The 17,764-nt window shown below is 47.9% G+C and overlaps 1 protein-coding gene across 1 annotated transcript; it reads right to left on the minus strand.

Moving 5' to 3' along the window:
• Positions 1 to 14,475: 14,475 nt before the first annotated feature.
• On the minus strand, positions 14,476 to 15,192 carry LOC308075564 (protein THEM6-like; the record flags this gene model as incomplete). Its single annotated transcript, XM_080415510.1, has 1 exon — positions 14,476 to 15,192. The coding sequence occupies one exon, from the start codon at positions 15,190 to 15,192 to the stop codon at positions 14,476 to 14,478; it is 717 nt and encodes a 238-aa protein (XP_080271636.1).
• Positions 15,193 to 17,764: the final 2,572 nt, after the last annotated feature.

Consider the following 17,764-nt stretch of genomic DNA (forward strand, 5'->3'; position numbering starts at 1 on the left):
ACCACCTGTTCATCGGGAGCAGTTAGTGGCCGTGTCCATGACCAATTGGTCAAGGGCACTTGACCAAATGGCCCCTCTACTTCCTGCTCCTGTGCCACAAGTAGGCTACCTTGGCACTAAGAGAGGTAACTCACATACGTACTATACGCGTGCGTGAGTGTGTGTGTGTGTGTGTGTATTCTTGTAAGGCGGAACATGTGATTAGATTCAAGATGGGGTTATTCAACCTGTGTATAGGACCCCTGAGGCAGAGCCCCTTCATTATCTGCGTAAAATGCCAACAAGATCAAAGGGGCCTTTCCCAGACCCTGGCTGCAGTCCAGAGTCATGGAAGTCAGGCTCCATAAAACCCCTTTCCAGGTCAGGCCAACACTACAGCTGCTTTCAATGCTCTCTCCCTTTCCTCAAAAAGTGACAATCACTATAATTGTTAGAAACCCTGCCGTGTCCTTTCTGTGTGTGTGTGTGTGTGTGTGTGTGTGTGTGTGTGTGTGTGTGTGTGTGTGTGTGTGTGTGTGTGTGTGTGTGTGTGTGTGTGTGTGTGTGTGTTCCTGCAGTGTTGCTCCATCTTCAGAGGAGGAATCACATCGTAATTGATATCTCAGTGCAATCAGCAGAATGAGTATAACCAACATTGCACTGCTTGTACCTGTATGAGTAAGAGTCAAATACATTCCTCTTGATTGATCTTTATTGTTGCACAAAGCAATGTGTTTTATATTACGTGAATGAATTCCCTCAGGCATTAGAATATCAAAGTCATGAATGCAGTTCCGTGGCCCCGAACAAAAAACGATTCAACCTCAGTGTAACTCACTTCATCACTCTTTCACCCTGACCACTCTCATTTATTTAACCCCCCTCCCCTCTTTTTACCCCTTTTAACCCCTATTAACCCCTACCAGCCCCTGTACCCCTGGGGGGGGGGGGTAACGTGCTCTCACTCACACACACACACACACACACACACACGCACACACACACACACACACACGCTACAGTGTCACAATCACTCTGCACCGGCCACTGGAGCAGAGAAGACAGGGAGACGGGATGTCACTCAACGCTGACCTCACGCCCAGGGGCTCACATCTGTTGTCACGGCAACGCTGCCACAGCATGTCTTTCAGGTGCCACTGGTGATGCTAGGAAGGTATATGGTAGGAAGGTATCTACCCCTGAATATGAATGGTTCCATGTGGTTACTCTCCCACTCCGTTCAGCCATCATGCTGAAGTGACACGAACAGGCAGCAGGTTTTCGCTTCAGTTTGTGGCCAGTTGTGATCGAGAACCACCCGGTGGTATACCTGACACATATCTGCTCACCCCGCACCCGTCCTCTCAGATAGCAGATGTGGGCTTCCTCAGGGAATGACAGAAGAGGATAAAATACTAGAGGCCAGATTTTTTGATCCGATGCCGATCCCAATTTTTTATGTCTTTGCCATTATATATATTTTTAAATGAAGTTGCAAAACGTATATATATATATGGACATTTTTCACCTATACTGACATGCCCAAAATACAGACATTATGTCAGGACACTTCAGCTGCACAATTGCCAATAATGGCCGATATATCCGTGCTCTATAAGAAAAGACTATTGTGCTAAATGACTATTGTCCTGCTGGCTCCATCTCGCTCTTCTTCCTCTATATTACAGGCTTGCCATTATGTTTGCCTCTGCCTGTCTCCCAGCGTGCGATCCAGAAGAGAGCGACAGCTTGTACAATGAGGGCTGGATCAACGCCCCATTAGACAGGTAATTGCCAGAATATTCTTTAAATCTTAATTACATTACAAGTCAACAGTGTTGCCATCTTGCAATAAAGAGACAGATGTTTCAAAGATATATTTTTTTCTTATTTTGTGCGACTGGAAGAAGGTACACAGTAATTCAAGTCAATTGAATCTTTATTTCAGACCCAAGGGAGATCCATATCACAATAAAAACACAATACCATACCACAGTAACATACAACATACTGCAATTAGACATGCTGGGAAAAAGGGTATTTGCAGTGATCCCTGAGGGGAAGCAACTCATCTGCATTTGACCCAACAGTGTGTTGCTCCAACTGAGCGCACTGGGGAGCAATTAGGGGTTCAGTGTCTTGTTAAGGGACACCTTGACACCAAGACTGCTGAAGCTGAGGACCCAGTCGGAGACCTTCCGATTCCCAGATGGCCGCTGTACTGTACCGTCTGAGCAACCGCTGCCCTAAATAAGATCTATATAAAGTTCAAGTTGTCTTGTCTTTATGTGGGTCTGTGGGTCCATAATGGCCATGCCTGGTGTCACACAATACAGTGCGTCTGTGTGTCTGGACGAGTTTGCCCATATTTGGACATACGCCTTAGGCACTTCCACAGGGCGACTCTTGGCCACAATTCATCTTCTTGAACTGGAACCAACCCCAGATCGGAGTCCACCAGAAGGACAGCTCAGCATTGAAATGACAACATAATGTTGTCATTTCCATTTTCCTGGATGCCTCCACTGACTGTTACCACCTTCAAGAGGTTTCTTGTCAAATTCTCCGTAACATACTCACTATGGGATATCAGCGCCTCCTGGCGATGAACAGAGCTACATACCATAAACTCCCGGGCCATTCATTGGCTGAGAAGGGTATGTCACGTGTCCGGTAGACCGGAAGAGGTATAAAACCTCTTGCGTGACGTGGCTCATCCTCTTTCGCTTCTCTGCATGGCAGATGCAACAGCTCAAGACATACCTTAATAATAACAAACGTAACTTTGATCAGGACAGAAACCATCTTTAGCCCACTCGGTGGTACTTGTACTAACCAACGGGTTTTCCTCCTATTAAAAAAAATAAGTTTTATTATTTCCGCTCCCGCGGCTATCTTCTGTTTCTTTCTTTTACTGCTATAAGCAAGTTTTCCTCCTTTGAGTTTTCCGCGCTCTTAGCCTTGCGGCTGAAAGCTAACAGGTTAGCTCGAGATGGAGGTTCCACGTCCCTGCGTATTGCTGCTCTGCCGCTTGATGATCGCCGGGGATGACCCTCTTGGTTTCTGCATCTCGTGCCTCGGACTCAGCATGGACGAGGCATTTCCAAGATGCACCGGGACGCTGCGAGGACTGCGCTCTGTTCTCCACGCTGCACCTCGATAGCCGCCTAGCCAGGGCCAGCGCCCTGGCTGCGGGAAGCAGCGACGTCTCGTCCCCGGTCGTCACGGCTCCAGCAACACCCCGCTTGGACACCGGCTCAGGGAACGTGGGTGGTGGGGCCCACCACGTGCGTCCTCAGATCAACATGGGCCCTCCAGCAGTCCCGGCTGCGAGCGGCGTTAGCCACCACTCGCAGCACCTCCAGGCTGCTACACAAGCCGTGCTACGCAGCACTACAGCAGCCGGTGGCGAGCGGCGTTAGCCACCGCTCGCAGCACCTCCAGGCTGCTACACAAGCTGTGCTACGCAGCACTACAGCAGCCGCTAGCACCGTGTCTGGGGGAACCACCCAGGTGCAACTACCTAGCGGCACTTCCTCCCCCTCTTCCCAGCCGTTTACTCCGCTGCCACAGCAAGCGTACCGGGACGGCGGTGCGTCGCCAGAGGACAACGAAAGGGCTCCGGCGACGGCAGCATGGACGAGGGGAGAACGAGGCAGAAGCTCGTGAGTGAGTTAGCCCAGACTAGCTACGTTAGCTGCTTCGCTAGTTTAACGTCGCCTTAGTCAGGCAGTGTTTTTGTTGGCTTAACACCCATGCAACAGGTTATTAACAGCGTTGTTCTAGCCTAGCTTGCCTCGCTAGGACAACACCAGCTTGTTAGCCTTCTCACTCTGTGTATCGAGCCACCTCGGGGGCTTCTGAAGACCTTGGACAGGCTCATCGGGCGCCATTGGGACACATGTTGTTTTTGTCATAAGAATATGTTAAAACATTTCATGCTGTTTACTGTTTCTGTGCCTGCTCTTGTTTCATTTCACATGTTCCAAGTACACAAAGCACATTAGCACATTAGCAGACTCTCACCGGTGCACAGACCGGTTCAGCCCCCCCTCCCCCCGGCCGTTTCTTGCGGGGGAAGAGAACAGTAGCTTTACATGCCTCGATGGACAAGATGGACGGCTCTTTGACTGCCAAAAGGTCTTGTTTAATGAAAACGAATGTGTGTTTAAATGTACAATTTTTTCTGCCAAAGAAATAAATGTGTTACATGTTACAAACAATCTCTTTCTTTCACGTGGCCTAAGAGCAGCGGAGCAGTGGAGTCCCCTGCAGGCGGGCTTCTCTGCTCCAATGCTCTCTGTGTATATAAGTCCACAAAGTCTGTGATGCCCGAACTCCGGTATCCCAGACATTGATGGGATAATATCTGTGCATGTAATGTATCAACGTTCTCGATTCATAAGCCCACAATGTCTGGAACACCCGAGTCCCGATGTTCTAGACATTGTTGGATAACATCTGTGCATGTTTTTGGATCATATGAAGGTAATATAAAAACCGACATCACCCCTGTCCGCCAGAGGGCGCAAATGCGCCAGTGGAATGTGGTCACGCCGGTTTTTGCCTTCCGTCCCACAGGAAGTGCCCAAGCACCACTGTGAACCGGAAGTACTTCGGTCAGACATGACCCCTTGGCCGTACCGCCTCACGTTCGCCGCTGGAGGGCGACAAAGCACCTCCTAGGGAGGACGACTTTGTCGACACTTCATGCAGAGCCTTTGGGCTCAGACAAGATGGCGGCGGCCAGAGTAAGTTAGGAAGAGAGTAATGACAGTAGCGTCGATCCCATTGTGAGAATGGAATGCGGAAGTGCTCTGTCTACGTCAATGAGATAGTTCCAATGTTGGAACTATAGCCCATAGAGGCCCGCTTTGCGGCGAGATCAAAGCGTGACGTTACTCTCTCTTCTACACTCTGGCGACGGCCAAGGTAGGATTAATCATTGATATATATATCCAGTGGTGTGATCTTGTTTTCACTGTATATATCTATGGGCTTAATTCTGACGCCGGGGTTTTTTCCCGTGGCCAGTCACGTGACTCCTCCGAGTCCTCCGTTGGCCCGGGCTTACCAGCGCTACTAAACGAGGGCCACACACACGGCCCCGTCTGTCCAGCGTCGCGTCTGTCCAAGTAGCAGTGCCGTTGGTTTCCATGGGAACGAACAAGCTGCGATGACGGACAAACCGGATGCTGACGTCAAGCAAGGTCCCCGTGACAGGTCACGTGACCCCGCGGGGTCCTTGGGACAGACCGTTAGTACCTCTACTGCCTCGAGCGGTCACCTCAGGGTTAGCACCGCCGGCGGCAGTGGCAGCGTCACTGGTCCCCATGGCAACGGTCCCCATGGCAACGCTCCCACTCTCCGAGCGGCCGATGACGTCATCGTCCAATCCACTTGCTCGGTGTGTGAAGCAATGGAAGGTTTGCAGGCCGAATCCTTAGGTATTGCTCACAATACTAAAGGGTTTCAGGCTGCAATTCTCCACAAAACCCCCCATGACAGAAAAGTATTGTTTTCCCATGCAAAGGGTCCAGCAGCCATCACTCTGAGGGAGGAAGTCTCCTTCCTCTTGAGCAAGGGCGCTATTAAAGAATTACTTCCGATACTTCTGTTTACTATCCCAGTACATCAGCGTTACACTGTGTGTGTACGGGGTTTTTCAGTACAGCAGTGACACACTGTGTTTGTATTGGTCAGCTCCCCTGATCCGCAACAACACATTGTGGTTGTATTGGTGTGTTTTCCACGTGCTCTTATGCATAAAATCTCCTGTGTCAGACACAGTGTTGTTCCTCTCATGCAGAGGATAAGGCAACCATGTCTCTGAGAGAGGGGGTTCTCTCTCTCTCCATAGTGAGTATGTTACGAAGAATTTGTCAAGAAACTCGAGGTTACGTTGTAACCCCGGTTTCCTTAGAATTCAGAGTAACATAGTCAGAGAACTATCTATGAATCGGAACCAACTGGTTTTCTATTCGTAATATTTTCTGGTTGAAAAGAAGGGGGGGGGGGGGTACGACCCATTCTGAATCTGAAGGGTCTCAATAAATACTTGGGTCAAAGGGCGGACCTCTGTCTCCGCCATTTTGGAGGGACAGATGCCCCTTTGCCGTACCGCCTCACGGACTACAGGCCTCGTTCGCCACTGACGAGCGACAAAGCACTCCCTACGGGGAGGACGACTTTGTCGACGCTCCGTCCGGAGCCTTTGGGCTCAGACGAGAGGGCGACGGCCAAGGTAGGCTTATTTCGGACGGCCCCGTTTGTCAGAGTGACAGCGCCGTTGGTTTCCTTGGAAACAGACAGGCTGCGCTGGCGGACAAACCGGATGCTGACGTCAGGCAAGGTCCCCGTGACCAGTCACGTGACCCCGCCGGGTCCTCGGGACGGACCGTTAGTACCTCTACTGCCTCGAGCGGTCACCTCAGGGTTAGCACCGCTGGCGGCAGTGGCAGCGTCACTGGTCCCCATGGCAACGCACACAGGGTTAGCGCTGCTAGCACCAGTAGTAGCGTCTTTGGTCCCCATGGCAACGCACACACAACAAACTGGTTCCCTTGGAAACGGATTTCAACGTTTCTTGGCTCATGGTGATTTAGCCTTGACTAGCTTGTTAGCTGCTAGGTTTGCATAACCTCCAGTCAGGCTACTGTTGCTTCAATTGGCGGCTAACTGGCCTCACTAACAACAACACATTGCAGTGTTGTTTTTTGGTGCAGCGCATGGCCAGCCCCAAAGCAACACCACGGTGGCCACCTACCACCGCTACCCTTCCACGGTCTCTAACGGCCCCGCACGTGCGGGTCCGCTGGATCACGTGGCGACATCACCGGTCCAGTTGGAAACGTGTGCGTTGTCCGCACTGGGTGACATCAGAGCCCCTCCTAACTCGCTTGCTGAGGCAGCTTGTTGGGGAGTTTGCAGTCCGGAACTGTTTGTATCCCGGTACTTCAGTGGTACACTGTGTGTGTAGGGGTTTTTCAGTACAGCAGTGACACACTGTGGTTGTACTGGTCAGCTCCCCTGATCAACAACAGCACACTGTGGTTGTACTGGTGTGTGACCGTCTCTGCGGACGGTGCGTTAAGGAGGTGGGTGGACCGGCATTGTTTTCAATGCTTATTTCCACGTTCCTTTCTATCCACCACAGTCAGGAGGTGGCGCGGCACACAGACGTGGCCGTTTCCCCACTTGATGTCGCGGGGTTTTCACCGTCACCGTCCGTCGAGCGTCTTGGTCCCGTCTCAGCAGACCACCTTCATAGGGGATCTCGCTGGGCTAGACCAGGCTCACGGCGCGTCTGTCCCGGGCGGGATAGACAGCTTTTCGTGGTCAGATGCAGCCCTTCTGTCCAAGGGGTCAGAATGGGGGCTGTGGTCTCGCGGAAGGTCATTACCACGGACGCCAGCCTCACAGGAGGGGTGCCGTCCACGAGAGCCGCTCGGCCAGGGGGGTGTGGGGTCCCAGTCTACAGACGGCCCACATCAACTACCTGGAGCTGATGACGGTCTTCTTCTGACGGTCAGACTTTGCAAGGCTCAGTTTTCGAGGTTGTCATGTCCTGATCAGAACCGACAACACCACGACCGTGTGCTATGCCAAAAAGCAGGGAGGCCTGGCCTCTCCAGTGTTGGACAGGCTAGCTGGCGATCTGACGCTGTGGTGCGACGCGCGCCTTACGTCAACCAGAGCCTCACAGGTACCGGGCCTCCTGAACAGCGGAGCGACTCTGTTGTCCAGGGGCATTTTTTGGTACGCAGATTGGCCTCTCCTCCGGAGATAACAAGCCAGATCTGGGCCAGGTTGGCCGACTGAACTGCTTTATGCATTCCCGTTACTGGAGTTGGTCCTCTCAACTTGGAGAGGGTCAGACTCCACGGACTGTCAGTGCCACTGGTGGCACTGGCGTGGGGCGCGTGGAGGTTAGGAATAATCCTCTCCTCTACAACGAGCCCTGGGCCCTCCCCCCGATCAGAGATCTGCTACGGCAGGCAGGGGTCGGGATTTTCCACAAGCAACCTCAGGACCTAGACCGGTGGGCTTCGCCCGTGAGGGGGAGACCTTGACTTCTTATGGCCTGCCCCCTGAGGTGGTAGCTACCATCCAGGGGGCGAGGGCCCTTTCCACGAGGTCTGCGTACGACGACAGGTGGAACCTGTTCGTGTCATGGTGTCTGAGTCAGTCACCGCCGGTTGAGGCCTTCCGGGCCCCGGTACGCAGCATCCTCATGTTCTTGCAGGACAAATTGAACCAAGGTCTGGTTTTCTCGACGGTTAAGGTGTACCAGGCGGCCATTTCCGCTTGTCACGTGGGTTTCAATGACATGACGGTTGGCCGACATCCGCTGGTGCGTAGTTTTTATGAACGGTGCCAGGCGGGCCAGGCCGGTCTCTAGGCCTCTGTTCCCGGCCTGGGACCTGGCGGTGGTGCTGGGGGCGCTTTGCCTCCCACCGTTCGAGCCTTTTGAGTCTGTGGATCTGGAGATCGTTAGTCTCGAAACGGTTCTTGTGGTTGTTTTAACTACAGCTACACGGGTCAGCGGCATACATGCGCTCTCAGTAAGTTCGGAGTGCATGAGGTTCTTGGGAGACGACAGCAGGGTTTGGTTAAGCCCAACATGGCGTTTGTTCCCAAGAACGGAATGGTGACCCAGACACCGGTTGAGCTGGTAGTTTTTCATCCGCATCCTTTCGCTTCTGCAGAGGATAGGCGGCTGCACTGTCTCTGCCCAGTGAGGGTGTTGAAGCTCTACTGCCAGAGGACGGCGGTCGGCCGGTCATCGTCGCAACTTTTTGTCTCCTTCGGCCCAGATGGTCGGAGGAAGGCAGTGACTAAGGCGACGCTTTCTAGATGGAGTTTGGATGCCATTAGGCTGGCCTACGTCAGTAGTGGCGCTCCAGTTCCAGAAGGACTGAAGGCTCACTCTACTAGAGGCGTGGCTACTTCCTGGGCCCTCTCCAGGGGAATGTCGGTCCAGGAGGTGTGCGCGGCCGCAAACTGGTCGTCTCCATCGACTTTTGCGGCCTTCTACAGCCTGGATGTGGCAGCGGCGTCAGTGGCGCACGCTGTACTGGACATAGCGGCTGTCTCTAGTTAGGGTAGGGGAGGTTGGCAGGTTTTTTGTGTAACCCGCCTTTTTTCCCTTCTCTACCTTCCTTCTCTGGAGTCCCCTCGGAACCACCGTTGGTAGGTTTCCAGGGGAGGAGGCCCTGTTTCCTTGTTTTCACTTATGGGTCAGACTTGTGTCTGTTCATTAGATGAATAGGCAGACTTGGTCTGTCAGGGTCTTCTTTCTTTCAATATCCCGCACCCCGGCCCGGAGGGTTGGGGCGCCCAGGAGGCCAAAGGTCACGCCCGTGGGGGCGGGACCTTGCGGCTAGGGGGCGTGCGGACCTGAGAGGGTTTTCGGTATGGCTATAAGCCCCAGGGGGGGTTTATGTATCCCATAGTGAGTATGTTACGGAGAATTTGACAAGAAACTCGAGGTTACGGATGTAACCCCGGTTTCTTTAGAATTCGGAGTAACATACTCACCTAACACCCCTGTTTGTGTGCATCTGCATGCAGAGAGCGGTTGTTAAAGAGGATGAGCCACGTCACGCAAGAGGTTTTATACCTCTTCCGGTCTACCGGACACGTGACATACCCTTCTCAGCCAATGAATGGCCCGGGAGTTTATGGTATGTAGCTCTGTTCATCGCCAGGAGGCGCTGATATCCCATAGTGAGTATGTTACTCCGAATTCTAAAGAAACCGGGGTTACAACCGTAACCTCGAGTTTTGGTAGAGGTTTGGGTTGTGTAGTTACCTTGCCATGATGTAACTCCAAAGGTGGGCAAAAAAGAAAAATAATTGCTCCATTGATTAGAAATTGATAATTCAAAATATGCTCCTCATTGACTTACATTGTATGGTAAAACAGCTCTCAAACTCACTCTTTTAGCACATAAACGAACGCAAACAAAGTTGATTCAGACAATATAGAACATCACCTAACCCAGTACTGTTTATTTTTTTTTATAAAAATGTCAACTTCCTGTTGATTTTGCCATTTTTAATAAGTACAAAACTTGGACTGGATCCGCGGATCCGGATCCAGATATTCAAATAGTAAAATCAACAGGAAGTTGACATTTTTATAAAAAAAACAAACAGTACTGGGTTTGGTGATGCTCTATATTGCCTGAATCAGCTATGTTTGGGTTCATTTATGTGCTAAAAGAGTGACTTAAAGAGCTGTTTTACCGTACAATGTAAGTCAATGAGGAGCATATTTTGAATTATCAATTTCTAATCAATGGAGCAATTATTTTTGATTTCTTGCCCACCTTTTGGGGTTACATCATGGCAAGGTAACTGCACAACCCAAACCTCTACCAAAGTGGTATTACCCTTTAAGGTTGTTCCACTGCGTCCCATCCTTTGGCTTCTCCATTCAGGAGCAGGATAGGCCAGGGAGACTGAACACTCAACTGCTTCAGGAGCTGGGCCTGAAGCCAGGACCACTTTATGGGCACCTGAAAGCGGGTGAGTCGTTGACACTAGAGAGCGGACGTGTGGTGTCCTCTAGTGAGTTATTGGAAGAGGCCATGGGGAGGAGTCTGCATTAGGGGACTGTAGCTCAGTCCCCTCAGTCCCCGTTCATGAGGCCACCCTACGAGGGGGGGGGGGGGGACATTACAGAACTCAAGAGACAGACTGAGGATGCTCTGCAAGGCAGTGGTATAGAAGTGACTCTAGCTGAGGACTTTCTCACTCTGCCCACTCCACTCAAAAGGTCACGGTGATGCTCTAGATTTTGTGTTATTTATATGAATTGCTGGCCTGACAATATATTCCCCGGAAAATAGTCAGAGTCACAGAATCCAGCGCAAGAAAACGGTAATTGCAAGTGACATTTAAAGAAAACATAATAAAGTAAAATGGTGTTTTGACTGACTGTTCTGGACTGACCCATCTTGCTGAACCACAGACAGCATGTTAGCCAGGCTATAACTTGAGTGGCTGAATGCCTGAACTCCTAAGAACAAGACCAGGAGACCTGGTTCTGCCAGACCCAGAATAAATTCCTTTTCCTTTTATGCCCATGTATGGACGAAAGGGGGACGAAATTGGCTGACTCTATTCAGCACTGTGATTGGCTAGCGAGACACATGATGACATTAATAACCTATAAATAGGATTATGCACTTCAAAAAATATTTTTTTTAAAAAGTGAGCTCCATCACTATGGGGGACGAAACTTTAACCCTCTTTTATGCCCATGTATGGACGAAATAGGGACAAAGCCTCATGTAGGCCGACCCCTTGGGTCTGGCAATAAATATAGGTCTGAATATGAATAATCACAATACACAGAGGTGCAGTTTATTTGCCGATGTTATGATGCTAGTGCCCAAATTTAGTTAATCTCCAGCCCATCACATCGAGTGGCTCAGAGTGGAGGAGTATTTCATGTTAAAATGTGCATGGTTCAGGGGACAATGAGGTACCCAAATATCTAGTCAATTACATTTCTAATCTGTATGGGTAAGAGAGAACATGTTTTTATACTCGGCAGCAGTCATGTGGAATGGGCTACCCACAAGCCTCAAGACAAGTCCATTGACTCAATGGTTAACATTAAGTCCTCACTAAAGAGCTGCCTGAGTAGCAGCTGGACCGTATCCTAACAACAGTATCCTTGTTGTTTTGTGTGTGTGTGTGCGTGCGTGCACATGCGCGTGCATGCGTCCCTGCCTGCACTATCTTTAGCTGTGTATATTATTGTGTTGTATTGTGTTTTCCTAAAAGAAATTTGTGATTGACAAATATCAATCGTATTTGATTATAACTGTCAGCGTTTCCACTTGGCTTCTTTTTTTGGCCGGCCAACGAGACGAATCGTTACGATTCTAATTTACCAGTCGAATGTTACATTTTACTGTCCATAATAATCGCTACACCCTGTTTCCACCTGCACTGTGATAAAGTGATGGAAACAGGGTTGAAACAGGGTGTAGCAAAAGCATAATTTATACTCCATCACGCAAGGGTGTCACCTTATTACCAACAAACAGAATGTAGTCAGGACAGACGAGTGACGGTGTAAGCTTGTACATGCTATTTTTGTTATGTGACACTATTGTACGTACTATAGAGTATAAACTAGGCGGAGCATGTGTCTGGCTTTCCTTCTGGTCCAAATGGTCCACGTTTAACTGTTCCATGATGCATTTTCCTGCAATTTGCCACCAAGTTCTTCTCCAATGGTCTCTCCATTGTGCTTATAGGCTTTCTCATTGCAACAAATTGCAATGCTGGGCAACGGGTACCCATATAGTGCTGTACGGTGAATGGATTGCATTTATATAGCACCGTTCTCCGAAGCACTTTACAATGTATTTCACACCAATGGCGGATGAAACCATGCAAAGCACTTCAGACTAGTGTCTTTCTCAAGGACACTTTGACACACAGCCAGGAGGAGCCAGGGATTGAACCTTCTGGTGTGGACTGGCCTTTAATAGGCACTGCACAATTTATTCAAAGTTTCATATTTACCTATCCAAAGGTGTTACTGCTCATGCCATATAAAGACGATATCCAGGTAAGGTTTACTAAATGCTACGAGACATTCTGTAAATCAACTGAAAAAAAACAAGAATCCTACACTGTGTGGATGACGTACTGTGTGCTGCAAACATGTGTGCAATATGTTGTGACCAGTGATGACGAAGTGCTTTCTGAGGACTCACTATCTCATATTTCCGCACATGTGTGTGTGTGTGTGTGTGCGTGTGCAACTGTGAGCAGATGATCTCACACATTCTTTTCACATTTGTCCTCTGTATTCCTTTAATGATGACGCAACGCCCCATATCGGCCCTGCCCAATTCTGCCTGACAATATTTTCTTCTTTTTGCTACTACTCCTACAGATTTTGGCCAAAACCCACTTCATTCGGTGCACATGATCTCTGTGAGTCATGTAATCACGATGTATTAGTCAGATTTTTCAAATTCTATTCTGATGAACTATGATTGGCATGACTCCACAGAGATTCTATTCTGATTAACTATGATTGACATGACTCCACAGAGATCATACGTGCACCAAATTAAGTGGGTTTTGGACACAATCTGTAGTAGTAGTGAAGTATAATTTCAAACATAAAGTTCCATATAAGTAATTTCATTGCATATTGAGATACAGAATTAGGTAAATTTGAGCTTGCAGTTAGTGGAAAAATACCCCGGATTGTCAAACCCCCGAGAATACCAGATGCATGTCTCTGCATTGACATGTAAAAATACAGTACCCAAGGATGGAACAGGCTGTCTGGTAGACCCTTTGTGTCTTGTTTTAGAGAAGTAAATCTTTAGAATTCCGGTGTTGACACTCGCAGGTGAAGGTACAGAGACAGCGCCTTGATTTGATTAACCAAAGAAACTTGTGTTTACATCTACAAGAGAAACCTATTGTCCTATTGTATACAGAATGTTTGAAGCTTGCCCCCCTGGAGTCCGGTGATGCTACCCCCGTCTTGAGTTTGAACCAACAGAGCCATTCTTTTGTCTTAATTTGAACTAATTATAATCCCATTGTTTCTTCCTGGGCTTTAGCCGCAGACAGCAAATGGGTAGTGATGAAAGCCAGGTTAAGATGACTGAGTAAACAGCTAAAAGGTTTACCCACTAATTATTCTTCTCTTTTAGGTCTGCAGTATGTAGTTAAAATGAGTAAAGTCTTGATAACTATGACCTGTGTTGTAAACAAAGAGAAACATCAGTGAAGGGAAGTGGTCAGTCTTAGAGTGACTGCTGGGTTTTATTTGACTCATTGTATTCTTAAACTGCTGTTTGCAATCATGAAAGTATATAGTGTGTGGGCTTATTATAAAGCTTAAGAGATGTTGAACAAGGATTACTAAACCAGCTTTTGTGCAAAAGTAAAGTTTGATAATTGGACATAACACAAGTTGGTACATTGTAAACTCATGCAAATCAGAGTGTGGGCGGGGGGCTCGGCCACGACCCCCAATATTCATGTATTCGATGTGTGACAGGCCTACAGGAATTGGGGGCTGGGCTAAGCTACCTAGCCTCCTCCTCTTGTTGACAGAAGGTATACAGTATAAAATAATGTGCTTGACTTGTGATGCGGTGCGCTGCTAAAATCAGACCCCACCTGGCAGTTTGCCTGTTGGGTGGAAATAAAATGATGCCTGACTTCAAATCCTTGGACTGGAACTTCCCTTCTTAAACCTCTTTCCAGGAGGCTGATACAGCCACTGTTGGAACCAGAAATATACTTCAGTAGCAAAAAGAAGAAAGTGCTAAAGGCCAGAAATCATGAACGATCTGCCGCAAATTTGAATCAAACATGCATTAAAAAAAAAGAAAAAAAAGCCATTTGTATATCATGAACGCAAGATCATATCATACCCAAATTGGAATAGCTAATGTTGAGGGACCTCTACAGAGCACACTTCCAAAACCACTTTCACTTTCACCACTTTTCCCCTGCAGGTTCCTCGTGTCCCGGCGGCTGCACCCTACGACTGACACAGCCCTGGGTAGGCAACCCGGCCTGGCTGATATCTGCACACTTTTCTAGATTGTTGTTCTTCTCAACCAGTCCACTTTCTGCTCTCAGGGCCTGGCTGCTGGCTGAGTTGAAACTCATCCAGTATTTCAGTTCCTCTGGAAAATCGGGACACTGGATCTTCCTTTTGCACACAAGCTCTATGATCTTCTCAGGGCTGCTGTGCACCACGTTCTGCCGGCAGAGCATGATCGCTGAGATGAAACCGTCTTTCTTGGACACAAAACGCTGCTCCAAGTAAAATGCCTTCTCATCCCAGCTAACAACTTTGGTCCGAATCTCAAAAGCCTCCCGGAAAACCAATGAGCGCCGGTAGCGAATAGTGGAAGCCCCTATCACCATTTTTCCACCCAGTTTGTACGAAGCCATGAACATGCCGTTCCGCATGTAATGGTGTAAACGGGCAAAATCACACTCCCTTAAGTACCGGGAGTTGTTCATGTGGCCCATGTAATCCAGATCATGGGTGAGGACCATTCCATCCACACTTTGCTCGGCTAGAATGTCCCATATCCGGGGTTGAAACAGTGCCTTGATGAACACAAGGGCCCCTCGTACGAAATACCATACATCCAGACTGCAGAAAAGCAGCAGCACAGCACCCAACACCAGCAGCAACATCTCTTGTGCTCAGAAGAGAGTGCAGCCGAGGATGCTGTTTGGTGCTACCATGAGCTGAGATGCGGTATATATACACAGTCACACAGAGTGCTGACATCATGCCTGATGTCACATTACTGCCGTCATAGCTGACTTGCATCATAGCCAGTGTTTGGGGTAGCGCCGTTACTTGTAACAAAACCTGAACATGCCGATTGACACAGGCAGTGCTGATAATGTTCTGCTTGTAGGTAAAGTAACATACAACACACTGGAATAATAAATGAAGTAACGCTGGAATACGATATAAAGTAAAATAAAAAATATCTGAATAAGGGTTAGTGTTAGGTAAATAAATAAAGTAAAACGTCTTGCCGCCTCTCTCCTCCAAACACTCCCACATTCCATTCACCTCACTTCAGTCCCATCTACATACCCTTTTCCACTCCCTTCATCACATCTGTTCCCTCTACCTTCATCAGCCCCGTAGTTCCCTGCTTATCTACACATCTGTTCCCACTCCCTGCTGCTCACCTGTGTTCACTTTACTAGCCTTCATATAAGCCCTCAATGCCAGTTATTCCATTCAAACCTGAGGCCGATTCTACAAATGCCTTCTAAATCCTTAGCAATCCATGTTGCTATATCAGTGGTTCTCAAACTTTTTCATGTCAAGGACCCCCAAAATTATATGTATTTGGCCACGGACCCCCCCCCCCCCCATCTAAAAATATTTTGTTCCAGGGACCCCCCCCAAAAGCAAAGATTTGAGTTACAAATGTTCGCTTTAAAAATATATATTTATTTATTTATTTATTTATATTCAAAGATTTGCAGACGATTGCAAACATTCACGATAAAAGTCAGATCTACAAGTATGTAGATGTATGCATATCTGCTATTTTTGAATAGCCAAAGTATAAAATAATTGTGGTTAAGTGGTTACACAGATGTGTTCCCGGTTTTGATGGGATAATCTAGCCTTCATACTGTATAAGCCCTCAATGCGAATTATGTTATTGAGTTCCATCTCAGATGCATTGCCTGTCTTCAGTGTTTTTGACCTTCAGTTTGTCTCAGGACTTTGGACTATTGCCTGCTCCCCTTTAGAATTGTTTGCCTGTTAAGACTGCCTCTCTGGTTTTGACCCCTGCCTGCCTCACTAAGCTGTAGTAAGCCATGTCCCTCTGCCCTTTAAACAAACTCATTGTACAGTATTTGAAGTGGCTCTGCCTCCAGTTGTCTGTGCTTGGGTAGGCTACTTCCCCAGTGTTTTTGCAACCTCGTTATCATTCCCCGTGACACACCGGAATACAACATACTGTAATATAAGTAAGACACAAAATACTGTAATAAGATGCACAGTAACAAACATACATACATGCTTACAGTACACACACACACACACACACACACACACACACACACACACACACACACACACACACACACACACACACACACACACACACACACACACACACACACACACACACACACACACACACACACACACACACACACACACACACACACACACACACACACACACACACACACACACACACACACCAGAGCTAGCATAACATTCTGGAATAAAGTACAAACGTACTGGAATTATATAATACAACACAATACAATAAGCTGAAATAATAATAATAATAATAATAATAATAATAATGAATTGCATTTTTATAGCGCTTTTCCAAGTGCTCAAAGCGCTTTACAATGGTTCATTCATTCATACAGGTATATGCAAAGTAATATGCAAAGTAACACACACAACATAGCGGAATAAGATACAAAGTAATATGCAATACAAACATACCACACAACATAGCATACAAAGTCAGGATCACAACTATCATGTGTGGGTTTTATCTCATACATTCAGCCTACTATGCAATTGTACAGAATTACAGAATTCAACCATAAAACGAACACAATTTACAATCATGGTGGTGACAACAAGCTGCCACAGCTGCTCTTAACAAGTAAACTAAGAGCTGCATACAGAGCAGTCCCATTTGCCTCTGCAAAATTACTTCACTTCCCGGATGACACTGAACTAATGACTGGCTGAGTCCTTTGCCCACAGTCTTAAAGCACACATGAACAGATGCTTACTGAAGCATTAGTTCTAAAAACAGCAACAGGATACCGTCTCTGGCTGTTATTTAACAGGAGACGCCTTTCAACACTACCGCTTTTTAGAATTCAAGTCATTTCCTGAAATCGCTCAATAGAATGGAATGCTGTGGCAGCCATCGTAGGAAAACAGAGTGCTGTGAGGTGGATTCTGCTCAAACCCAACACAGTCAAATATGGAGTGTTACTTTAACATTGATAGTGTAACAAGAGACCCATAAGGTTCCTTTACAGTTAACTTCATACTCCGTATTTCTGAGCAGTGTTGGTGTAATGTGGCACAGCTCATCACCAGTTTGACTGCTTCCCCTCCAGTGGTAACAACATTAAGTGATGGGACCCTATCAAGCGCGTGCTTCTATTTCCTGGACTCTACAGGAAGAATGCTCTTGATTGGACACCTGCTGGAACACAGGCCGTTGAGATGTTTGTGGTGGTAATGAGT

Source organism: Gymnoscopelus braueri, assembly GCF_963280865.1.
Source record: "Gymnoscopelus braueri genome assembly, chromosome: 20".
NCBI lineage: Eukaryota > Metazoa > Chordata > Actinopteri > Myctophiformes > Myctophidae > Gymnoscopelus > Gymnoscopelus braueri.